Here is a 26500-nt window from a genome sequence, read left to right on the forward strand (position 1 = left end):
TAAAGTGCCCCTCCTGTAGAAGAAAAAGGCAATCTTTAACCCACACAAAGCCTGTGGGGTGTGATTACCATCTTCTAATTCAACCAAGGAATGCAAGTCCTCCCAGAAATTGTCCAAAAGTTCATTAAAGGTAGAGAAGGCAGCCGGGTCAGGAGGAAGCTTGAATCCATGATGGTGATAAGAGGAGAATATCATCCAGGTAGCTACCCTCCACGCCCCAGATTACCTAAACTTCAAGAAGATTGGAACATCTGTGAAGAGGAGGAAGAAAGGCGAGCAGAAATAACAACCATTGCAGACTTCGTTCACATTCGGTGTCAACCGGTTCGGCACTGACATCTTCACAGTCTAGGGAATGGTCATCGCTGTTGACATACCGTCGGCATTGAGAATTCGAGGGTGACAGACCATGAGTCGACAGTGAATCCTCCACCTTCAAATAAGCACAGACAACAGTTGTAGTCATGTAAGAAGTACCAGTCGACACAGGTTCCATCAATGTCAAAACATTCTAGACTTTCTCCACTTCACCTGGGCCTTCCATTCATTCTGTCCAGTCGATGGCTTTATTCCATTCACTAACACTGACCTCTCCTCCTATGACTCACAGGTCAAATCTAACGCTGGCACGGTCTCTGTTTACACCTATGGCTAAAAAATAGACTGAGGCTCTCTTAATAAGATGTGTCACGACTGCTAAATATACCAAGTTTATGTGATTCAATTTAAGGACCCAGTGCAGTCTCCTTTGGTCTCTCAAGTTACATCTTCCTCTATAAAAATGCACCATACCATTGTTAGAGTGCCACATTTTAGCCCGAAACCAAGAATGGTGTCAAGACAAACATCTATAGCACATTTGGGAAGTAGGCCTATACCTCCAGTAAATACTATATCTGCAACACCACATGAAGCTCCAATGTCACCATCTAGAAGCCCTAGATTTCCAGTTGAACTTAAAAGGAAAAGCTTATCATTGTGATCTAAGTCTCCTTCAACATCTAGGAACAGATGTTATTCTTCTTATATCCAGACTTCGCCTTCTGCCTCTCCTATAGGAACCTTGCAAGTGGAGGATATAGCAACTTTCCATGATTTTCTAGTGAGAGGGGCAGATAAGCTGAATATCTCATAAGGAAAACCTTGGACATTGGTATTTATCATACTTGAAAATGTTCATCCATGAGCATCTCCATGACCTCTAGAGATTGCTGAAGGCAAGTGTTAACATCCCAAACTGTTAAAGTAGTCACTTCAAGATTTCAAAAGAAATATTCCAGACAACAGGATCTGGAATTTCTTATTGTTTGTTTTATTAAAGAAGTTTATTGGCATTTGTTGACATTCCAAAATGTACATATTCCCCTTTATCTCAAGTCTCAATTCGCCTCACAACTAGAATGTGTTACAGTAACCACATCATGGAACTAACGACAGCCAAAACAAAGCAATCGGCTGATGGCTTCAGCATTAGCATGCCTACGCATTGTGGTTTATGTAAAACAATTAACGTGCTCCTAGTACTGCCATCATCTCTTTTTGGGGTCTAGGACTATGCCTCTGTACTCCAGCTGATCCCCCATATCCTAATGTGTTTGTTCAGGCATCCACGGGTTTCGTAGGCTGTCATATCTAGCACTATGAAGCTGTCCATCCCCAGGCCCACTGATCAGGTTTTGTAGGATGCTCACTTCTCCATTTTCTTGCAGTCTCCCGCTTGGCAATCATAAAGCTTATGTTTAAGATGACAGTCTTTTTTCTGTTAGTGTCAATGCCAGCTGTTATGTGGAGGAGAATGAATTTGGGTTCCTGTCTAAGCAACAGCTCAGGACCCCTCAAACAGTGATCAGTACGCCCTGCCAGAAATGCTGCAGTGCCAGGCCATGACCATGTGGTGTGGAGGAAGTTTCCAGGGCCTTTCCCATATTGCATACAGGAGATGGGAACTTGCAAAAGCGCCAAAGCTTATGGTGGTTGATGTAGAACCTGTGGAGGACTGCCAAGTGAATTATTCCAAACTGAGTAGTAATGACCTCCCTATGGGAATCATTCTAGCCTCTTTCTATTCCTCCTCTTTTGTCTTGCAAACATCTCTCTCCCAGGCAGATCTGAGCAAGACTAAAGTATCCACTGTGTTAGTAATCAAAGAGCGGTGCAAAGGCAAGATTTCTTTTACCATATCCCCCATTAAGAGCTTGGCTTCAACCTTATTAAAGTCAGAGACACGCTTAAGTCCGTAATATGGTGGTGCGAAGCATAGCAGAGCTGTAAACATCTAAATAATTGTTGTTTATGCATATCTTAAGATTACTGAAAGCTGAGGAATAAGTTAATGTGGACAACAGACATTACATCCCTAAAAGCCCTCCAGGGCAGGAGCCTCATGAAGCGTGGTTCCCTCCTACAATGAGGTTTCCTTAGACTGTTGTGCCATACCAAGTCCCTTAATTGTTGCACTCCAGATCTCCAGGACAAATTTCGTCATTGATGGAAGGTATCTTGTTACGGCACCCCTGTTCAGCTAATGCTAGCAATGAGTGTTTCCTATTGCCCGTTTTTCAGTGGTGAAGGCGGAGCTAAATACAGGGGCATGCAGCCAGTCTTTTGACACTATTAAGTGTACTGCTCAATAATATCCCTGGACAGCTTACCACCTATCAAATGGTGATTGCAGCACTTAGCTATTGTTATTCGTGTTGCTTTACCATTCCAAAGGAAATTCCTAAGTAGTGACAGAATGCACTCAAAAAAGCTGAGTGGGATCTTACATGGGTAGTTTTGGTACTCTTAGATGAGCTGAGGTAGGGAGACGACTTTAAATATGGCTGCTTTACCAATAATGCACAAAAGGAGGCGGTGACCAGAAGTATAGATCTCTAGTTAGTCTGGAGAGTTGCTCAAGTATGTTACAGTCCCATGTCCTGTCTTCCTTACGCGTGATACACACTTCTAAATATTTGAAATCCTTATTGGAGACCTGCAGTCCAGAAGCCCACCGCATGACCTCTCCACTCTGATCAGACTCTGACTTAGTCAGGCTCATTCTAAGGCCAGGAAAACTCATCCATGATCTGCAGAATCTTGAAGACCGTGTCATCTGTGCCCGAGGTACACTGGCAAATTATCTGCTTAGAGCAATACTCTCCTGGAAACTCCAGGCACCCACTCCGAACCCTTCACCAAGGCTTTCCACCCAGAGCCACCCGGTAGTCACCGCAAAAAGTGAAGGGGAGAGAGGGCAGCCCTAGGGCTGACGCCGGCCTTTTGGAGTACTGCAAAAAGATAGTCTGAGGCCACCAAGTTGAAGGCTTTCTCAGAGTTCCCCATTAGCAGTGCCAAAGGACCCTGCAGTTGGTCCACGAGTGCCAGTGCATTATGAAGCCTACAAATGTTCTGTCTGGTGGATTTGCCCGGAACTGATCCACTCTAGTCCTGGTGGAGCAGGGTTTCGATTACTGCTGTCAAACATACAACCAATAATTTTGGACTGGTTTTGTATTCTGTATTAATGATATTGTTCGGTATAAGCGGTATGACCCCGGGGTGTCATTGGGATTTCTCCAAGCATCTGGTCACATGGTAATTCTCCAAGACCCATCATCCAGCATTGCCTTTATTGCCTTTATTGCATTTTTGGCTGTATGTTTGAAAAACTCAGCACAGAGTGTGTTATGACCTGGAGTTCTCCCCTCCCCCAAACATTGCCGGAGCTATGCTGGGGCTTCAGTCAATTGTTGCCCACTTACTTATTTCTCTGAAAGATTGTGCTCATTGCAGATGAGCCAGTGCACCAGTAGATGGTGGATAAAGTCAGCCAGTGTCAAAAGAGTTAGGAAGGTCACGCCTGGTATATAAAAGTGTGTAATGGGTTGCAAACGCTAGATCAACCGGTGTCATGTTACCAGTTGGCCATCCAGCCATCTTTTTCCATTAACATGCCTGGTGACACTTTATGTTTACATAACCAGTGCAGCATCTTCAAAGTCTTATTCCTCCGTTGACCTATTCTGCTTTGGGTTGACATCCTGGTCGATCAATTAACAAATGTTTAATTCTAGCTCAGTGATGGGCTATATTACATCTGAGGTTTGTGTCAGGTGAGCAGTGGTGGTGTAATTCCACTATAAGCAGGGCGGATTCTTACTGTGAGACATCTTGTAAGTTTCTATTGCTTTACCCTTTTATGTGGCTCATCCTTCTGTCCTTTATTTGTGCTCTGAAGGCTTCCCAAAGCATGATTCTCGATTGCACAGAGCCAGTATTTTGTGCAAAGTATCCTTCGGTTTCTTCTACAATGTACGTTCTAAAATCTGTGTCTAGTAACCTCCATGCACATAGCTGTCATCACTTATTTCACCACCAGCCATGTCTTTCGTTGTCAGCTTCACAGGGAAATGGTCAGATAAGCAAGCCCTACCAAGCACCTGCATGACTCTCCCCACACCCCCCACCCGCCCACATCTGCTTCAGCGATCAAAAGATAGTCCAGCCTTGAATATGTATTATGTTGTCCTTAGTAAAAGGTATAGCTGCAATGGTGTGGATGGAACTGCCACCATGTATCCCATAAACCCTCTGCAGTTAGAAATCTCACCAGGTGTGTAGGCTCCTGCAGTACAGTATTTGTGAGCTTGACCTGTCCACTGTTCATTCAGCAACCCTGTTATAATCCCCACCTATAATTAGTCTTCCTACTGGGAGTTGCAAAATGAGGCAACTCACTCCTTCAAGCAAAGCGGGGTGAGGAGGCATACACATTGATTGTAGAGATGGATTTACCCTCATCATTCCAATAATGGCCAAATAACACCCCTGAGGATCATGCCATGTCCAGAACCATTTAGAGTGGCAACTCAAAATGATTGCCTGACTAAGCCTGCATGAAAAATTGGGTTTCCTGACGGAGAATAATATCTGCGTCATAGCGCTTAGTTGCCAAGTATATTGTCATTGTGTGTCAAATTAATTTGATTCAGAGTGTTGTGTGTGGTGCAATGAGCCATGGGATGTGGCAAGCAATGCCATGTAAAAATAAAATGTTACAATTACACAGGAACAATAACGTAGGCTTGCCTCCTCCCCTAATCTGATACATCTATAACAGGAAGCACCTGTTTATTAAAGCATGTGGCGGGCCCACCAGTTGGACCATATCATTCCAAAGACCCATGCTACCATAACTCCCCAAAACATCCCCAGTAACCCAAAAATGTAGCTGCTGCCCACCAGTGTGGGAGGCACCGAAAGCTAAAGCGCACACAGGACCAACACCCAACTACACCCCATCCCCAATGTCATCCCCCTGCCCGAGCCCTAAGGTAGATATACCGACCCCAGAAGAAGACCAGACAGAATGCCAGCTCATAACTTCACAGGCAATCAGTGCGGTGGGCACTCCTCCCCAAACAGCTGTACTTTAAGTAAGTTCAATCATTCTGGAGTTCAGAGTGGTAAGGTATTGCTGCGGAGTCCAGTTCAGGTTTAAAGACAATATATATTTTGTACATGCCAGATTCTGGATGCATGTACCACCAGTATTGAGCTTTGGCTTAAATATATCCATGTTCGGTCTAATGAGTCTTTACTAGCGGTCAAAGTGTTATCAGCAAAATTAGATTCTGTACCAGAGGCCGGTTTCAAGTCTTTCCCAGCACTTTTCAGTCTATTAAATCTGCATTGTCTCCATCGCCGTTCTTTAAATTTCATCTTTGCTGCTGCAGCACCACCTGCTGGGCTTTGTCTGGGAAGTCAGTCTTCCTTCATTATTTTCTACTTGGCCTCCCAATCCCATGCGACCTCTGGGGTATCAAAGAAAAAGGATTTCGATGGCAAGAGTACATTCAGTTTGGCAGGATATAGAAGGTGATAGCCCAAGTAAAAGGCCCTTGACTTTTGTTGAACCCCTTCAAAGAACTTGCACTATTGCTGACCCAGCTTGGTGTAGTCCGGCGTAGTTAGAATTTTGCTTACCTTGAAGATTATTGCCCTCTTTCTGGGCCTCCTGTAGAATAGTATTGCAGTTTTTACCTATATAAAATAAAGACGCTTAGAAAAAATCCAATCAATAGTTTGGTAGTTCTAGACACATCCATCAGGTGTTGGTCACATCCAAATAGTCTATTTTTAGATGGATTGTAGCTATGGCAGCTTAAATTATAAATGACCCCATAACAGATGTCTGCAAAGCTGCTATTTGTAAATCAGTGCATACTTTCCACAAACCACTACTGCCTAGATTTGGATCCATAGGCTGTTGCTAAAATAGGCCAAACCACCCTAAAGAATTATTTAGTTTGAACAAGAGCTGCACAAGACAATAGTTATTAGCTTGCTACTCCAGTCTAAAGCGTGGCTCAATGGTTAGAGCGGCAGACCCTGATGCAGAGGTCTGGCCCGAGACCAGGGTTGAATTCCCGCCTCAGCGGCTCTCGGACTTAATTCCCCGGACCTGATAATTCTCGCCTCGGTGCCTAGTCTAATCATGGGTCCCACTCTGTGACTCTGGGCAATAGCATGCTTAATCTCCACAACGGCCCCAGCAGCGCTCGGATGCCTGGCTTCACCTTGGGGGTGCCCAGGAGTGGATATTTCACAGGATAGCCAGGATGGGTTCCACAGCGGTATGAATACAGCGCTACGAGGCCTCCAGGTAGAAGTGCGCTATATAAATACTATACATTTATTTACATTCAATGAACATCCTAAAATGTAGAAGAAATAGCCACTTAAATGTAGTCCAGATTCTGCTGCATGGGAATCATCCTTGAAATCATAAATGACCCACCTGCCTTCCCGACTGGTTGATTTTGGGCTTTCATTATTCAGTTAATATTCCTTCAGAATAACATTCCTATAATTTATCACTGTTAAATTACCACTGTTAAATTACCCCATTATAGATATTGACTGAGGAAAAGGAAATCAACTACCAGTAAAGTGATTTATAGGTAGTGTAGGAAACTGGACTTTTGTTGCAGGTATCCCCCCCCCCCCCCGCTTTTTGACCCCTTTTTAGCTACTAGATGCTGATTTTCAACTCTGACAGTGCACCAAGACCTGCTAAACAGACCACTGTGCCAGTGCACCTAATCCAAAGCAAGGTGTTGTCGAATTGTGCTACAGTTTCAGGGGTGTGGAATTTAATAAAATATCTACTTGTCCACGTGGCAGGTTGCTTCATAAATCTACTTGTCCTGTAACAAAATCCACTTTTCCCTTTTGTGCCATGAAACACGGCGACAAATTACGGCAGCAATCTCATTATGTAACATTGTGACATAGCCTCTAAATATGCCAGGGCTTGTACGATAGTAGGGTTTGAATACTAGCAATTCCCTTATGTTGCTGCGTTTCTGCAGGTCTACATACCGGGGCTGAAGGTAGTGGAAAGCAACAGTTCCAGGGTTGGAATTCCCTTTTGAGTCTGTGCAAACCTACTAACTTGCATGTTTTAGGGGTTTTCACCAACTGTTTGCTAATCTTTTCCCAAACTGAAAAAGGTTGGACATTTACTCCTGACCGTGGCAGACATAAAACGTTTTCCAGGGTTGGGGAAAAAACTGGTTGGAGGAAAAGTGAACTTGAAACATTCAGATGTTCACATGAGCAAATCTACGCATGTACATCTGCTCATGCTAAAATGCACTTCACAAATATTTCTAGGCCTACTTATATAAATTCTTGTGAATTCACAGAAACTGTATATATGCATGTAATGCGAGGATATATACCATGGATGCACTCTTAAGACTTTCTTTAATAATTGGGCCTCTAATTAGGCCTGGCGTTAACCATGACCTTTTGTGTATAATAAAGTTTTGTCTGTCTCTCTATTTCTCTGGGTAGATCAGCTGGCTTTACTTTGAGTGACAGCATTCAGCTCTTTTACAAAGAGCATATTGGTACACAAAGTATTTTTTGTTCAGTGCCCGAAACTGCTGTGGCAATGTGTGCTTTTTGAGACCGAAAACTATTTTTGCATTTGCCAATGCTTGTTAGAATATGAGGGTCCAGCAGCTCCCACACAGATTCGATTTTACAAAAACCATGCCTAAACAAGTCACGCATTGGCAAAACTAAAAGGCTTACCACCAATAAATTTCAGACCTACTGGCTTTGCCAATGCTTGTTTATGTTTGCTTCCTATAATCCTATTTAAACTGGTTACACTGATTTTCCATTATGAATATTTTTGGGAAATACAAGCCTACATCAACATGTTACTAAATGATGCTTCAAGGACATGGTCCCTAAAATCTTACAGTACTTTAGCCAAATGTTTTATTTCTACTTTTTGTGAACATTTTATTTTGAAAGGAAAGAATCATCACTCTTGCTTTCAAGCTTCTGCAAATATTTGCATATAATCAGAGAGCATTCTGGGAGCATTATACATAGCCTCATATTACTAAACATTGCAAAAGTATGTACACATTTATACTGGAACCACCCTCAGTAGTGCAGACCGAGGTTACAACATTTACTTTTAGTTCACACCCTAATAATAAAGGCTTTGCATTAATGAACCATAAACACAAGTTTGAACAGCATGGGCACACATTATCTTAACTTTAGATAATGCCCTTCCCTTATCTATAATGTGGTACTGTTAACTGGCAGCCAAAGGGTTCGTGCAGTAGGGGGTTGGGCCTACCTGTCCCAAGGACAAAATACACATGAAAACTTGTTGCCCTTGACCCCAAACAATATGTCCCGGGCGTCGGGCTATAGGAATTCCACATCCCTGAGTTTGCTAAAGACTTTAGCACCCTTGTAAGTCCCTAGTAAGTGAAACCCTGAGACATAGGGCATGAGTACTAGCGAGGGCCCCAAAGGGCTGCATCATACCTTATGCCATCTTAAGGGACCCACATAAAAATTTCACACACACTGCCGTTGCAGACTGTGTGACATGGTGCAAATCATGAGTGAAAACATGACTGGGCACACTCCTGTGTGTTATGCCAAAGTCACTGCATCTAATATATGTAAGTTGCCCCTACAGCAGGCCTTTGAGCCTTAAGGCAGGGTGCATTATATTTTATGTGAGGACATATCTGCATGAGCAGATATGCCCCTGTGATGTCAAGTTCTAATACTGGATATTGCAAGTGAGCAGGGAAGCCATATTAAGGTATGTACTGGACACTGGTCAAAACGAGTTCCCCAGCTACATAATGGCTTCACTGAAACATATGGTGCTCGGTACCAAACACCTCATATAGATAAACCCACACTGATTCCAGTGATGGATTTATTAATACATGTACCCAGAGGGTACTTTAGAGATATCTCCTGAAACCTACCAGCCCTGTAGTGTGCTGGCTGACTGGTCCAGTCCGGCCTGCCACCACAGACAAGTTTCTGACCCCCATGGGTGAAAGATCACGCTCTCAGGAGGTCAGAAACAATGCCTGCTCTGGAGGGAGGGGTTTTACACCTCTTCCAGGAAGGCTGGAAAATTAGCATTCCGAGGCAGGGAGCTTCAAAGAGCCCACCGTATGCAGACCTGGATTCCCTCAGTGGTAAGGGGATGTCAACCCCATTACCAGGGCCCCTTTGGCGCCAGGACAGGCGAGAAAATTAGTAGTCAGGTGGGCTACCTGATGTGGATTTGAAATGTAAAAGTCTGCCATCTTGTTGATGGCAGAATTTTTAATTCTGGGACAGGGTTATGCCCACTTCTCACATAAAGTGGTAATATAGTGGGCGCTGTGACCCCATGGGTAAGTAACCCATTGGCTACTACCCTACACACCACTAATGCTCCTAAATCTAGTATCTAGGGAAGCTCCTGGTTCCAGGAAATCATATTCCTGCTTACCTAAGGACATCAAAGAGCCACAAGAAGCGAGGACTCTGTTTAAGCAACTGACTTGGCGCCAACCGTGCCGGCTTGTCTGCTATTCCCACCAGGGTGCGCTAAAGTAGTCTCGTCCTGCAGCTGCTATGCCTTCAAAAGCCTGGGAGGACTGCTTGCCTTCAAAAAAGACCCAGGAACTCCTGCAGGCCCTCAAAATAACTGTGAGGACCCCAGACCGCCGCAAGCCCGACACTAGAAAGCACCACTGCACCCGTGCCCCCGAGCCTGAGTTGAAATTAGCCAATGGTGCCAGGGTGGTCCCCCAACCCTCCAGATTCAAAGCCCAACTTGAGTTTGCCCACAGTGGACTCACCGACGCCACCTGCAGCCTCTACTGTGAGTGTGTCCGGTGACGAAAACCTGACACCTCAGAACACCTCTGCACCCGTCTGCCCTGGCCCTATGAGAAGAGGACCAAAAGTGTCCCCAAGCATTGTGCGACCTGAGCCCCCCCTTGTGGGCTCAACCTTACTGGTCTCCATGTCTTAGCTTGCAACTTCTTTTCAACCGGACTGTTCAGTATTAAAGTGAATGAGACACCAAATGCCTTAACACACATCTTCAACAGCTCGGCACAGAGCCTCCCGAGGTGACCTAATGGTGTGGCCTTGGACCTTGCCCCATACTCACTTTAAGACCATGAGGTTGGTCCCATAGCTCGCCGTGAAGTGCCCGAATGCATTACATGTTTTTCCCCTATAGGATAGCATTGGGCACCCATTGCTGAAAAACACCTCTGCACCTCCCCATATTCACCTCAGAAGAAGAAGATTGGTCCCATAAGTTGTTGAGTGCTCGGATACAGTACATATTTTTTCCCCGATAGTATACCAAAAATTGCACTATCAACTTTTGAAAACTGCAAAAATTCATAACTCAAAAAGAACTTACCTGATTCCGATGATCTTGGTATTTAAATTCATATAAAAGTATATGCTATTTTTATAAATTGGTGTCAAATTTCTTTATTGAGTTTGTCTCACTTGCTGCCTTTGTGTGAACAATAAATGCTTAGCAGTACCCTCTGATATGCCTAACTGTTCGCCCACAATTTCACAAAAGAGCATTTGGGGTGTCATTTGTGCCTCTAATTTCTTTGGGGTTTGCCTGTACTCTGTACTCAGTGTACCTCTTTCTGGTCCTCTATATAAAGAACCAGCTTTCTACAGTTAGTAGAAGCTCCTTGATTCTTTAAGTGACAGCTGTTTTGTTCCACATCTTTTCAATGTAAGCCTGCACTTTTCCCTCTGTGATAGATGTAACTTTTTTTTACATTTAAAATGCTGTAGAGCACACGTTTGTAATAAAGGTTGTTGCATCGGAGGTCGACATGCATCAGGGAACTATTTAATATTTATGACTTCAATGAAGATTCCTACAGTGCAGAACTAGGACTACAAGTAATTTTCATTTAGCACATATTTTAAGGAATACAAGTAAGTGTATCCTTTAACCTAATTGTGCACACATGACTCTAGATCAGATTGTTAAACTTTTCCTACTGTTCAGAATTAAGAAACTTTATCTACTTATCAGTAGCTGTTATTAGAACTGCTCTTGATATAACATTGATTAAAATGGTTGACATCAGTGCTTTCTTCAAGATAAATTTCTGCATTAATGATGCATATTTGGGGAGTGTGGTGTAACAACTTTCCTACCTGTCGTAATGTGGCCATTATAGTTTGACTGAGTGTTAAATGTAGCTTGGGTGATGTGTTTAGGTCAGGAAACTGTCTGTCCTTCAATTTTCTAACAGTTTAGGTTTTTTCATATCTCCCAATACAGGTCTCAATTTGCACGAAAAGATTAATGTTGTGAGTCTACTACAGCTTCACAGACACTCAGAAAAATAAAAGCGCTTGCATGATAATTGCTGTTGTAAAAGATACAAGGGACATGGTGCGCCTGGCAAAGTTGTCTAATTTATTGCTGATTGCTTTATCAATGTGATAGGCAGACACATCAACTGCCTTTTGTTTGATTGCTTCCTGAGCTGATGCTTCTGTTCAAACTTTTTTGGTATTCTATGCCAGGACTTCGAGGCGAGGATTATGCCACACTTACTTTGTCTATTTTAATGCAGACTTATTTCATATATTAAACTATATTTCCCATCATCCATGGGGAAATTAGAACAAACAATGCACTGTCCAGTCAACATCCAGCGATTAGTAGAGCTTATGCATTTTTACTTGGCACTGCGTATTCCTTTCAGCAGCGGCTGTGGGTATGCTCTGTCGCTCCTTTGTAGTAGCTTATCAGTATATTAGTTCTTGTCAGCGGCCTTCGGAACTGCAGGGGCAGACGCACTGCAGTCCTCCGACAACTAGAGGGTGCACATCTTTGTGCTGTACGGCATCCAAGTGGGTACTTTTCTCCCTAGAGCGCGGTTCGGACAATGCTTTCAGCAATTTTCTCAGTGCCTAGACCGAGCATGTTCTGACCGCACATGATCCACCCAGGTTGCTCCCTCATGGCCTGGAATCCCAACACTTCCCTGGTGTCTATTAGAGGCGTACGACATCTTAACAATCTGTAACTTGGCTACCCCTTTCACCTGGGTCCCCATCCCCCCCCAGACCAGTCATTGCCCTCTGAACTAATAAATACATGTTTTCTTAGGGACCTACTAACCCCCACTGATTGCCTACTATGGAGCAGTATGACAACTCCTACATTGAGGAAGAGGAGGTATCCTACTTCCCAATATCAGGTGAGTTCTTCGGGGCAGTGGATGCCTCCATTTATAGGGTGGTCTCGGACGATGTGGCGCCACTAAAGAGGAAACTCTCAACATATGCACAACAATGCCTCCAACCCATGCATTCGAGGGAAGACCAACCTGGGCCTTCGTCCCCCAACTTCCTAGGCTGCCTGCAAATCCAGAGAACCCACGCCAGCACCCTGGGTAGATCTGGACACCTTTGCCAGACTTAATAAGGCCTTCCTTGACATTCCTTAATCCTAAACCCGACCCGCAGGGGACTTGGCGACCTTGAAGGCGGGAACGGTAGCGCATGGCTGACTCGTTAATGAGCCTTTCATTAAGGAGCTCAGCAAAGTTCTCGGCCTTTTATTTGTTTGACAAAGCACATTTATCGATTAAGTGCATTTTTACCCCCTGGGTTTTGCTGGGGCTGGCCATTGCTGTGTGCCCGCAATCACAGACCCCTGGTAGCGGTCAGCCCTCAAGAAGAGGACAATGGCAGGACCCGGCACCCTTTGGGCGATTCTACTCCACCAAGGGGTACTCAAGACACAGAGGATCCTGAGGTGGGTCCCACGGAGGTGGTTCCTCCGCCAACACACGCTGAGAGTCTTAAACTGATTTCTCACAAGCAGTTAGAGGGGCAGGTTGGCATGTTTTGTTCATGTTTGGAGGACTTTCATATGGTGGCCATTCATCTCCTCCGAGGCCTTCTTCGACCCAACAATTGGCTGGTGCATTTGGATCTAAAGGATGCGTACCTGACAGTCCCAATATTCCCATCACATTGTTAGTTGTACAGTTTTAATGGGGGTTCAGGCGGTAGAGTTCTGCTCCCTTACCTTCGGCCGCTCCTCGGCTCCGTGGGGCATCACCAAGGTGTTCAAATCCGGAATCTTCAGGATAGTATACCTGGATGATATACTCATGATGGACCAATGCCCTCAGGCTCTGAACAGGCACCTGCGGAGCACAGTGGATCTTCTCCAGTCTCTCAGATTTATAGCAAATTGCGAGAAGTAGACTCTGTGGAATCAACCCTGAGTCTCCCATCCAGGATGTCCAAGATACGACCTGAAGTGTGCAGGGCCCTTAAGAAGCCCTCCACATCAGGCCGACAGTTAGTCAGAGTGGTCAGCCTTCTGTCCCCCCACCCCGTCCCCCCTTCCTCCCCCTCCCATCACCCCCATCCAGGCAATTTTTCTGGGTCCCCTGTACTTCTGGGATTTGCAACCCCTGAAGACGTCTTACCTGCTCCGGGACCTTACATACGCTCAACATGTTCCTCTCTTGAACGGAGCCAGAGACAAGTTGCGGGGGGTGGCTCGCACACATGGAGGCCTACTCCAATGACTCAGGCACATGTTGTGGGGAGCTCACCACCGGTGGCATATGTTCCACCTCAGAGCAGGCCCTGTACATCAACTGCCTGGAATTGATGGCAAGTTCTTTCGCAGTGAGATGTTGGACAAGAAAACGCACCCAATGCTGCATACTTCTAAAGATGGACAATGTGGCAGTGGTCCACTAAATCCTACATCTAGAGGGCACTCCTTCAGGAGCTTTGTCAGATCTGGCGAAGAGCTTTTAGTAGTACTGCCTCGATCATCATGTGTCTGTGGTGGCTGAGCATCTCCTGGGCTCTGCCAGCCAAGTAGGGGACTGGCAGTCTCGTCATCTCAAGGACACGAGTCTATGGAAACTAGCTTTGGGAGCTTTTCAGACTTCATCAGGCCAGTGGAGTCCTTTTACGATTGATCTCTTTGCATCCCGGCTAGACCATCAGCTTCCATGGTACTTCAGTTGGAGACCACAAGCCGATGCAACATCGACCGATGCATGTCTCCAAGACTGGTCCAAGGAGATAGGCTATGCCTTTCCACCATTCGCGATGGTAATGAGGCTCACGGCACAAACGTGCAGACATCAGGCAGATCTGGTGGTAGTAACTCCAAATTTGGAAGTCACAAATCTAGTTTTTGTTTCTCTGGAACTTTCCTGGAATTTTCCAATCCGTCTACCCCAATATTCATATCTCCTCAAGAATCCCTCCAGGCATCCCCACCTGTTGATGGCCAGCGGGTCCCTCCCGGTTATGGCATGGAGGATTACAGGGCACTCTGGCAAGTTCCAGGACTTTTGTGCAATTCTGCGGACCTTCTCCCCCAAGCCTGGTGGGAGAATATGGTTAAATGATACCGCTCAGCCAGTTCCCGTTGGTTGGGTGGTCTGCAACGGAGTCAGGTTGGACCTTGTCCACACCCTGAATTTCCTGGCTTTTTTGGCAGTGGAAGGTTTGACCTATAGGTCGGTCAACACTTTAATCCAGGATATCCACTGGACATCCCCATGTGGGAGGCTATCCCATTGGTGAGCATCCGCTAGTACAGACACTTCTCAGGGGCATCAGGTTGGCTCTTTCTCCAGAGCTGAGTTATTTGGTTCTTTGGTATGTTAACAAGGTGTTGAATCTCTTCCTTTTCTGGCCTTGGAACAAATACCTTTCAAGGAAACAGTTGTCTGCCAAATTGGCGACTTTGTTATGCCTGGTTTCTTGTCGCAGGGTCTCAGATGTCCGGGCTCTGGATATCACTGGGCGTACTTTTACTCCTGATGCAGTATGCTTTCATCTGTCTCATCAGAAGTGCAACTCCAGGATCATCTCCTACCTGGCTTTCCCTGGTTCCCCAAAATTATGTGTAGTCCATTGTGTCAAGAACTATGAGACACCGATAGGTGAATGTCAGTCTCATGGGGAGACAGTTGCTTATTCAATACTCTTTGTAAGCCAGATAAGGCAGTCTCCTCCCCAACCATTGCACGTTGGGTTTTGTGGGCCATACAAGAAGCAGTTTTTGGCACGAAAATGTGTGGAGCCTATTGCACCAGAGGGGCTATGTCGTTAGAAGCGTTTGTCCTTGAGGTGCGATTAGAGGACATCATGCCGTGGGTTGGTATTCAGAGTCAACCTTTTTAGAGGTTGTATTTAAAACCAGTTCCCTCTATTGCAACCCTGGTGGTAGACACGCTTTAAACTGGCATAATCCTAACCTCCTGGTCGTGACGTAGAATGAAAAATATTCTAGCAATCGTAAAGGAAAATTTCAGTTCTATTAAGGATACAGGCAAGGATAATCCCACCATCTCCTCAATACTCATCTCCCGCCCAGAGAGACAGATGTTCCATTAAAGGTGTAAGTAAAGTGTCTCAATCAATTTACATGTTTGTTAAGTCAACCTACTTTTACTTTTTGTAGGATATTAGCCCTTTCAATGTTTCTTTGTCACTGTACACTGCAATGCTTATTAGTTCATCTAAGGTCTAGGTTTGAATGGTTGATTCATTGGTTCTGGCATAATCAGAGTCGTCCAAATAGGAGTAAGTTGTTCCATTGTCCGCTTTGGTAGCAGAAATGAAGAGGACAGGCATTGGTGGATGGAGACTCATAAGTGTCATTCTGGATGCAGTTTGGACAGTGCATTATTTGTTCTTATTTTCCCATGGGTGATGGGAAATATAGTTTTATATGTTGTTAAATATGGCTGCTGTTAAAATTAAGAATGTGTGGCATAACCCTTTCCTCTGTGTCTTTAATAAAATGTAAACTTTATTTTACGATTGCTAGGAAATGTTTCATTCTTTGCTCATTCTGCACAGAAGAGCTAAATGATAGCCTCGGGAAGACCCTGACAATATCAGCTGTTGATGTTGAAATATCAAACATCTTTAGTTATTGATTGTTAAAATACATTAATAAATTAATTGAATATTGTAAGAAAGTGGCTCTATATATATTACACCAAAGTAAGGTTGAGTGTGCACAGAGACCACAGTCCCCAGATGTATGTCAGAGGCTAAAGTTAGATATAACCTTACTCTCAAAGTGGTACCTTGGTCGAGCAGTAAGGCAGTATCAGAGGACAGTGTATAGCATTTGTTGTACACACTCAGTCAGCAAATGGTCTCACACACTCAAGAACTGAACTCTAGGCCAATTGTTTTGTATATAAAAATATATAGTTGTGTATTTTAGAACTACAAGTATGTACCATAAATACTTTCTCAGAATGAGATGTGCAAATTGAATACTTTCAAATAGCAGTTGACTTTTAAATGCAATTGACACAGTTGTTGCAATATGCAACACAAGTTAAACACAAAATAACATTGAGCTCAATGGGAAGTTTTAAGTAAATACAATAAAATCACTTTACAAATGTTTTTCTTACTCAGGGCTGGATCCTGGATTCAGCTCTGGTGCATTTCCTGTAAACAGTTGAAAGAAATCGTTTTTGTTACACAGCCAATTTTTAAGGAATATTTGTACGTTGTGAAAATCGACACTTAGAAGAAATTTTGGTGAAAACCAAGTAATGTTATCCTATTGAGGAAAGTCAAGTTAACGGTAAGTTAGTTAAAATTACTTTTTAGGTTCAGTGCTGGGCTCAAAGATACTGCACTGGGATCTCTCCTGGTAGCAGGTGAGTAATTTTGTTTTCGTTGATCGGCTGATTTTTAGTGAATATTTTAAAGTTGCAAAATTCCGCACTTAGAAGACATTCTGAGTGAAACCCAGCCAATGTTACCCTATGGAGAGTTAAGGTTCTGAGGGTAGACTCAGGGGTCCCCCAGGGTCAGGTAAGTACAGTTGTTACACCCTCAGCGGCATAGGGGCAGCCGGGTGCAGAGTGAGTAGGCCCAATGTTATCCTATGGAGGATAGGGGGCCTTCGGTTGGTGGCTGCTAGCAGGCAGGCCACGCAGCTGTGGGAGCAGAGCTCATGGTCACTTACACAGGGCAAGTGGGTAAGTAGAATAGGACAGATGCTGCACTCCCATGGCACTCGGGCGGCTGGGTGCAGGATGCTTTTGTGCCGTCTGGCGCCCAATGTGTTTCAACGGGAAAGCTGGATGTTGAATAAAGACTGCAGACTTGAGAACGGAGATTCTTCAGGTGCGACCACCACTTTGAGAGGTAAGTTGGGAAGCTGTAGGTTAGGTAGCCACCCAGGAGTTTGGCACAGGGGGCCGTGGGGCGCCGGGTGCAGGGGTGTCTTTGGGTGTCGGGAAATCTTACACTCAGCTGGTCGCGGTTGGAGGGGTCTCTTGTTGTGAGGCTGCAAGCGTCATCAGGAGCGTCGAGGAGGGTCCTTGGGCACTGGATTTCAAGTCACAATCGCCGGGGGGACGTCCTGGTGGTCTTCGTTAACTCAGGCACAGGGCAGGCTCGGCGGGTGCCGATTGTGCTGGATTCGCGGTTCCTGGCTGGCACCAGGGGGGTTGCTTGTTTGAGCAGAACCACTGCTGGTGGGAGTCCCAGTCTTTTGATGAGCAAGGCAGTCAGGTCCTCTGGGGTTTTTGAGGTTGCTGACCACAGGAGAGGCCGGGGTTTAGCAGGAGCAGGTTCGAGGGTCGACAGGCCTGTAGGGCTGGGGCCAAGTCAGTTGGTGTCGTCCTCTTGTTAGCAGCTGCACGGCAGGTCTTCTTTCATCTTGTTCTTGTTTCGGAATCGAAATCTGAGGAAGGAAGGTTCAGGGTGCCCCTAAATACTAAATTTAGGGGCGTTACAGGTAGGGCAAGGGTAGGGACCAATATGTCCCTGTCCTGGGCTAAGTACACCCCTATCCTGCTCCTCTCTTGTGGGAGGGGGCCGGAGTCGATCTCTGATTGGGAAGGGCTCCCCATCCTCAAGATGGCAGAGCCCGGAGTTATGCTTCACCTCGATTCTCCCACCTGAGGGGTTGGGTTGGCAGAGGCTGGCGCACCTCCTTTCCTCACTTAGGGTTTCCCGCCTGTCTTCCCGCCAGAGTGGGGGTCAGAACCGGTGGGGGCCAGTTGCTGAGTACAGCAATTGGCCTGAAAAAGCTGACAAAAGGCGGCATGCCTTTGAAGCTTCCCCTGCCCATCCTTGGGGAGGAGCCTTGGCACCTCGTCCCAGGATGTGCATTGTTTCAGGCCCCTGAGAGTGGCAAGCTCTCGACCCAGGGGTGCCGAAAGATGTCTAGTTGTGTCAGCCTGGGTAGCCACGTAGTCAGGACACTGGGAGTTGGTTAGGTTTCAGGGGGCATTTCTAAGATGCCCTCTGTAGTGCATGTTACATTAAATCCCACACTGGCATCAGTGTGGGTTTAATATGCTGAGATGTTTGATACCAAACTTCTCAGTCTTCAGTGTAGCCATTATGGTGCTGTGGAGTTCGTAATGACAACCTCCCAGCACCATATACTCTTAATGGCATCACTGCACTTAGTGCCCAGGAATGGCCCTGGGTACTGTAGGGGCACAGGGCTCTTGCACCTGTGCCCACACCACTGGCATAGAGCACCCAGCTAGAGGGGTGACTGAGGTATGCCAGGGCAGCGTGTTTGTGGGCATGGCACACAGGGATGTGTGCCATTTCGACTCTCTCTTTAGTTCTGCACCAGTGTGTGTGTCGGGGTACACGGCCTCAAAGGGTGGCACAATAAGTGCTGCAGTACTTAAGGGCCTTCTCTGGTTACAGTGCCCTGGGTACCTAGGGTATCATTCACCAGGGGCATACCTGTGGCCAGAGAGGCCAATTGGGTTTAGGTTTCAATATCGGTTTAGGGAAGGAGCACCGGCCCTGGATCCCAGGGCACACTCAGTCATAGTACATCAGAAATTCAGCAAAAAGTGGGGGCATACCATGCAAGAAAGATGGCCCTTTCTCACTCAATCCCCCCCCCGACCCCTCCCGCCCAACAAACGAAAGGTGATGATACTAACCTTGCCCTAGGGAGTCTTCATTCTCTAAGTGGAAGAACCTGGAAAGTCCATCTGCATTGGCATGGGCAGTCCCCGGTCTGTGTTCCACTTCAAAGTCCATTCCCTGTAGGGAGATGGCCCATCTTATTAGATTTGGATTCCCTCATTTTATTTGCATTAGCCATCTGAGAGGTCTGTGGTCAGTTTGAACCAGGAAGTGAGTTCCAAACAAGTAGGGCCTCCACTTCTTCAGGGACCAAACCACAGCAAAGGGCTCCCTCTCAACGGCACTCCAACGCTGCTCTCTGGGGAGAAGCCTTCTGCTTATAAAACCAACAGGTTGGTCTTGGCCTTCATCATTGGTCTGGGATAGGACCGCTCCTATCCCTAGCTCAGAGGCATCAGTCTGCACTATGAATTGTTTGGCATAATCTGGTGCTTTTAGAATTGGTGCTGAGCACATTGCTTCTTTCAGGGTGTCAAAAGCCTTTTGGCAACTTACAGTCCAGTTGATTTTCTTGGGCATCTTTTTGGTAGTGAGTTCTGTGAGGGGAGTCACAATGGACCCATACCCCTTCACAAACCTCCTGTAATACCCAGTCAAGCCAAGGAATGCCCTGTCTTGGATCTGGGTTGTTGGAGCTGCCCAGTCCAGGATGGGCTGGATATTGGGCTGTAAGGTCTGTACCTGGCCTCCACCAACAAGGTGGCCCAAGTACACTACAGTGCCCTCCCTATCTGGCATTTGGATGCCTTGATAGTTAGGCCTGCAGATTGCAGGGCTTTTAAAACCTTCCCAAGGTGGATCAGGTGATCCTGCCAGGTGGAGCTAAAGACCACAATATAATCAAGATAAGCTGCACTAAAGGATTCCAACCCAGCCAGAACTTGATTCACCAACCTCTGGAAGGTGGCAATGGCATTCCTTAACAGAAAAGGCATTACAGTAAACTGATAGTGCCCATCGGGTGTGGAGAATGCTGTTTTCTCTTTTGCTCCTGGGGCAATGCCAATCTGCCAGTACCCTGCAGTTAAGTCAAAGGTACTGAGAAATGTGGCTGCCCCCAATTTGTCTTATCAGTTCATCTGCTCTTAGGATAGGGTGAACATCTGTCTTGGTTACAGAGTTGAGCACTCTGTAGACCACACAGAACCTCATTTCTCTCTTTCAACCCTGTGGATGAGGCTTTTGGATCAGAACCACTGGGCTAGCCCAGGGGCTTTCAGAGGGTCCAATAACCCCTAACTCCAGCATCTTGCTGACTTCAGCTTTGATGCTTTCCTTGACTTGATCTGACTGTCGATAGATCTTGTTATTGACAGGTGTACTGTCACCAGTGCCCACATCATGAGTACACCAGTTTGTCAGACCAGGGGTCAGGGAAAAGAGACTAGCATACTGTTGCAATACTTGCTTGCAGTCAGCCTGCTGTTGGGCAGAGAGGGTGTCTGAAAAGACAACTCCATCCACTGACCCATCTTTTGGGCTGTAGGAGAGGAGATCAGGGAGAGGTTCACTCTCTGCTTCCTGTTCTTCATCAGTCACCATCAGCATGGTGATGTCAGCCCTGTCATTGTAGAGCTTAGGGCAGTTCACATGGATAACCCTTCTGGGTGTCCTGCTGGTGCCCAGGTCAATTAAGTAAGTGACCTCACTCTTCTTTTCTAGGATAGGGTAAAGGCCACTCCATCTATCCTGAAGTACCCTTGGTTAAATTCAACCAGTGCAGCTTTTTGGTCATACCAGTGCTTCTGAAGCTCCTGGCTGGCCTCAAGATTCTAGGATGCCTTTTCCATGTACTCAGCCATTCTGGACCTTAGGCCAAGTACAAAGTCCATAATGTCTTGCTTGGGTTCTTGTAGAAGCCTCTCCCAACCCTCTTTTACGAGACGGAGTGGTCCCCTCACAGTATGACCAAATAGAAGTTCAAAGGGGGAAATCCCTACTCCCTTCTGTGGCACTTCGGTGTGCGCGAAAAGCAGACATGGCAACAGGACATCCCATCTCCTCTTTTTTCAGGGAGTCCCATGATCATGCCATTCAATGTCTTGTTGAATCTCTCAACAAGGCCATTGGTTTGTGGATGGGGTAGTAAACTTGTACTGCACTCCACACTCCTTCCACATGTGTTTCAGGTAATCAGACATGAAGTTGGAACCTCTGTCTGAAGCCACCTCCTTAGGAAATGCTACCCTGGTGAAGACACCCAGGAGGGCCCTGGCTACTGCAGGAGCTGTAGTAGTCCTAAGTGGAATGGTTTCAGGGTACCTAGTAGCATGATCCACTACTACTAGAATTCACTTGTTCCCTGAGGCTGTGGGAGGTTCAAGTGGGCCCACAATATCCACACCTACCCTTTCAAAGGGAACCCCCACCACAGGCAGTGGTACCAGGGGGGGCTTTGGGTGGCCATCTGTCTTGCCACTGGCCTGACAGGTAACACAGGAGCTAACAACTCTTTCACCTTTTGGTGCATCTGGGGGCCAGTAGAGGTGTCTACCTAGCCTTTCCCAAGTTTTGGTTTGCCCCATATGTCCAGCTAGGGGGAAGTCATGAACCAACCTTCGGACCTCCCTGTACTTCTGTGGCACTACCACTCTCCTGGTGGCTCCAGGAGTGGGTGTTCCTGCCTCAGCATACAGTAATCCCTCTTCCCAATAAGCTCTGTGGGTACCACTGACATCTCCCTGTGCTTCTGAAACAGCTTGCTGTCTCAGGCTTTCAAGAGTGGGACTGTCTTGCTGACCCTGGCACAGCTCTTCCGAGTGGGTCCCCCTGGGCCCAAGAGTTCCACCTGGTAAGGCTCGTGCTCCATGGCCTCATTTTCCTCTAGGGTTTCCAAGTCCTCTTCCTGAGGAGAGGAGTCCTGAGTTGTTTGCTGAACAGAAGCTGGTCCCCCAGTCTTCGTACCTTTTCTCTTGGTGGATTGGGCCATACTTTCAGGCTCCAAACCCACTTTTTCACCCTTCCTCTTGCCCTGTGCTCTGGTTTGCACACACACCAATTCAGGGATACCCAGCATGGCTGCATGGGTTTTTGACTCAACCTCAGCCCAGGCTGAGGTTTCCAGATCATTTCCAAGCAGACATGCAGCTGGTAACTTTTGAGAGACCACTACCTGTTTCAGGCCAGCCACCACCTACCTCCCCCTCCCCATCCACCCTCCCCTCCCCTCCCCAGCCTAATGTCACCATAGCCATTGGATGATTAGTGGTAACACTGTCAGCATTGGTGACTGGGTAGGTTTTCCCAATCAAGTATTGCACAGGGGAAACCAGTGTGTCTCTCACCATAGTGACACTGGCACCTGTATCCCTCAGAGCTTCTATCCTAGTTCCTTCAACCCAGGGGTATTGCAAATACTTCTTTAAGTTGGGTGGCCACACAGCTACAGTGGCGAACTCAACTTCCCCTTCTGAAACTACAACTGCTTCAGTGTGCATCCTGATTTGCTCTGGGCACACTGGTGATCCCATCTGTAGACTTGCCCCTTCATTTTTAGCTTGACTGAGTGCCTTAGGGGCTTTGTTGTGGGGGGAAGATTTATCTACATTTAAGTGTCCCAACTTCTTACAGTAGTTGCACCAGGCCTTTAAAGGATTAAAGTTCTTCCCCTTATAGGGCTGAGGCACATAGGGAGTAGTTTGGGACTCATTCACTTGTACAGGTTTTTGGGGCCCTTTAGAAGCCTCAGACTTATTATCTGGGGGATTCTCACCACCTTTCCTCTAGGGAAGGTTTGTAACCACCTTCTTCTGGTCACCCCCAGTGGCTGTCCTTGTCACCAGTGGTCTGCCTTCTTTTCCAATTCGTCGGGAGAAATTAGACCTAGGTCTACCAAATGCTGCTGTAACTTTTCATTTGTGCAATTACTTAGTGTATGTTCCTTCATAAACAAATTGTAAAGTCCAGTAAAATCATGCACATTGTGTCCAGTTAACCAACCATCCAGTGTCTTCACGGAGTAGTCTACACAATCAATTCAGGACTGGTCTGGGTTTTGTGAGCCCCCCATAATCTAATTCTATACTCCTCAGTGGTGAGCCCAAAGTCCTCAATCAGAGTCTTCTTCATGAGGTCATAGGACCCTGCATCTGGCCCAGAGAGGGTCAGAAGCCTGTCTCTGCAGTTACCAGAGAACAGTTTCCACAGGAGTGCCCCCAGAGAGGCTGTGAACCATTTAGGGATGTCATCACCTTCCTCAAATTTAGGGACAATCCGTTTGGGGATTTCAGGATCACAAGACTGCTCTTTATCCTTATTTTTAGTATTGCTGCCACCATTGATGGGTGCTAAACCCATCTATTTCCTTTGCTTCTCTAGAGCCAGGAGTCTGGACTCTAGGTCTAATCTCTTGGCCAGCTTTGCTAAAAAGCTGTCCTCTTCATTGGGGCTATTCCCAATGTTTTCCCTGAGACCTGGTCCACCTGTGTGGTTCCTAGGTTCCCAGAGGTTGATTCTTGGAGTTTAGGGTTAAGGGTATGTGGGCCCTCTCCTTTTTAGGGATGACTGTGGGGGGTTTATCCTCCTCCTCCCTTTCCTCCTCTGACTGGCTAAGGCATACCACGCAGGAAAGATGGCACTTTCTCACAAATATATTGAATTTAATGTGGTTTATTGGTATGTTTTAGTACATTTTTAATTTTTTTTTACTGAAAACTGCACTTCACATGAGTGTATGTGCCACATGCTGTCTTGTTTATCCTTCACATAGGTTATCAAAATGAAATTGCAAACATTTTCGCAAATCAGACCTTTTTTGACATTTTTGTAGGATATAATAAATCAAAAGTACCGATTACATTAAAACAATCTACACTTTTCCCTATTGCAAGACCTTTTATGATTTCATTTAAACAAATCTTAAGAGAATGTTGTTTTTGGTTGCAGTTGTATAGAAGGCATGCTTGACAAGACTTCCATCTATGTTTGTAGTTGTTTTGACTGTGCCTTCCCCTCTTCAGGTCCACCCTGACAACGAAGATTGGACATGCTTTGAACAGTCAGCCAGTTTAGATATCAAATCCTTCTTTGGCTTCGAGAGCACTGTGGAAAAGATAGCCATGAAACAGTATACAAGTAACATTAAAAAGGTACCACAACATTTTCGTTTTGCCATTACGACAAATATTATGCTACACTTGAAGCATTGACTATGGCTTCTAGAGTTCACTTGAAAATCTAGGAAATGTGTAGTTGTTGCCCAGTCAATGATTATATATGCAGGTCATCCTTTTTTAAAAATTTTAAACAATCATCAGTGTAGTATTTTCAGTATGAGGGTTGGTGATGCATGTTGGTGATGTATGCATTGTAAACATTTGTCAGCTTTTTTGGGGAGGGGTATGACAGGTTAGACTTTGGTTGGATGAGAAGGCCAAATTCAAATATGAACAGGCATAATTGCATATCCCTCTGTTTGTTCATTCTCTGTAGAGTTCAGGGTGTGGAATTGAATCCAGAGGAAGACCTAACAGGCCAGGGTTGTTGGTTAAGATGTCTTTTCAGGCTCTGCTTACACACCCAAGACTCTTTAAAATGTTACCTTTGCTTGGCCCTGTCAAAGCCTTACAGCCTGACTATGTGGATCTGCATCAGGTAGTGTTTTTTGTAGACCTTTAATAAGAATAGAGACTTCTATTCCATGTGCATGGCACTCACTTGAGGACCTTGGCTGGAGTTCAAAGTGCTGAATGTTTCGAATGAAAAAAAACTCTTATTTTATATCGCTGTGCTTCCACAATGCTCTGCTATTTTCTTGCTGAAATAGCTAAACAAATGTGTAATTCTTGAAGGCAGCTTCAGGTTTTCTCAGGTAAAGTAGCATTACGGACTCACTGTTCCTCTTCTCTGTTTCACCCCTCTTCATGGTCTGACACCCCAGTCACATTATGTCTCTTTCCTCAAGGGTAAAGAAATCATCGAATATTACTTGAAGCAGATGGCGGATGAAGGCATCACATCCCTTCCCCGTTGGACACCAAACCTCACCTGTATCGAAGACATCACCATATCTACCTCCGGACGACCTGTGTCACCTGCCATGAACATACCTGATGTGGCTCCCAGGGAGGGTGCTAGCACTAAAGAAGCTCTCAGCACATCTGGCAGCCCTCAAGAACTTCCTGGGACACCAGATGGTAGGCCCATCTGATTCTGTTTAGTAAAGTGCTTTGCAAGTGCTTTTTACAACTGTGGTGTCCAAAATAGTTCCAGGATGCCCGATCCATGCCAGAGTTCAGGATTATAATTTATTGTATGTGGGTTTAGCCTTGTTTGAAAAGCTAATAGTCTTGCATTTGTCTGGTCTTCCGAGGCCTATGTTTGATACTTATGGACAGAACCACGCTTTTCCAGTTTTGCTAGAAACTTTCCTTTTCCGCTTTGTTTTTGCAGTGCTGTTCCTTTTCTATATAGTGTATTCATTTTGATCGCTGTATAAGACATTGCTTTCTCTGTTCAATTTACAAGTTGGAATTTCTGATCTATGTACATTGCAGTGCTTTCTCAGATGAGTTTTGTACAGTGCCTTACATAGTGCCTTCTGCTATTCATACAGGGGCTGCCAGAAGCTAGTACAGATCCTTATTGCAGCTGTTCAGTAAAGTGCCTGTATGCTGCTTACCTTGTACTTTTCAGTATAGTGCCTCTTCACTACTGTTAAGTACGATGCCTCCCCACTACTGTCCAGTACAAGCCTACATGTTACTGTTCAGTACAAGTCTACCTGGTGATTTTCAGACACCTTGCCTGCCTTCTGCCATTCAGACACGTTGCCTGGCCACTGTCGGCCAGACACCTTGTCTGCTCACATCCGTTCAGACACCTAGCTGCTCGCTGCTGTTCAGTAGAAGCTTACCTGCTGCTGCTCAGTAACCTGAACTGCCCGCTGCTTTTCAGCGACCTGTCTGCCCACTGATGTTCAGTAACCTGTCCACTTATGTTCAGAATGTGCCTAGACTGCAATAGAAAGGCTTCAGGGGAGTATGCAAATTGATCATTGTCCTACACATTTCAGACGTTTATTCCATGTTCTGCAGTATTCATGGGTAAATATGTATACTTTATAAACTCTATATTAAAGTAAACTAATACCAAACTAAAGCAGCAATGCCTGCACTAAACTGAACATGGCCAGTGCTGAGGTAAAATGATGAAGGCTGGTATACTTAGCAGAAACACAGCCTATGCTCTAAAAACA

The 26500-nt window shown here is 45.7% G+C and overlaps 1 protein-coding gene across 1 annotated transcript in view; it reads left to right on the plus strand.

Moving 5' to 3' along the window:
• Window positions 1-26500, plus strand: part of SEC14L1 (SEC14 like lipid binding 1) — a 527341-nt gene that overhangs the window by 169996 nt on the left and 330845 nt on the right. The window contains exons 6-7 of the mRNA XM_078654623.1: window positions 24264-24392; window positions 25208-25439. Of these exons, the coding sequence (XP_078510749.1) occupies window positions 24264-24392; window positions 25208-25439 (361 nt within the window). The remainder of the gene's footprint in view (window positions 1-24263; window positions 24393-25207; window positions 25440-26500) is intronic.

This window comes from Lissotriton helveticus, chromosome 7, assembly GCF_964261635.1.
Source record: "Lissotriton helveticus chromosome 7, aLisHel1.1, whole genome shotgun sequence".
NCBI classification, from domain to species: Eukaryota; Metazoa; Chordata; class Amphibia; order Caudata; family Salamandridae; genus Lissotriton; species Lissotriton helveticus.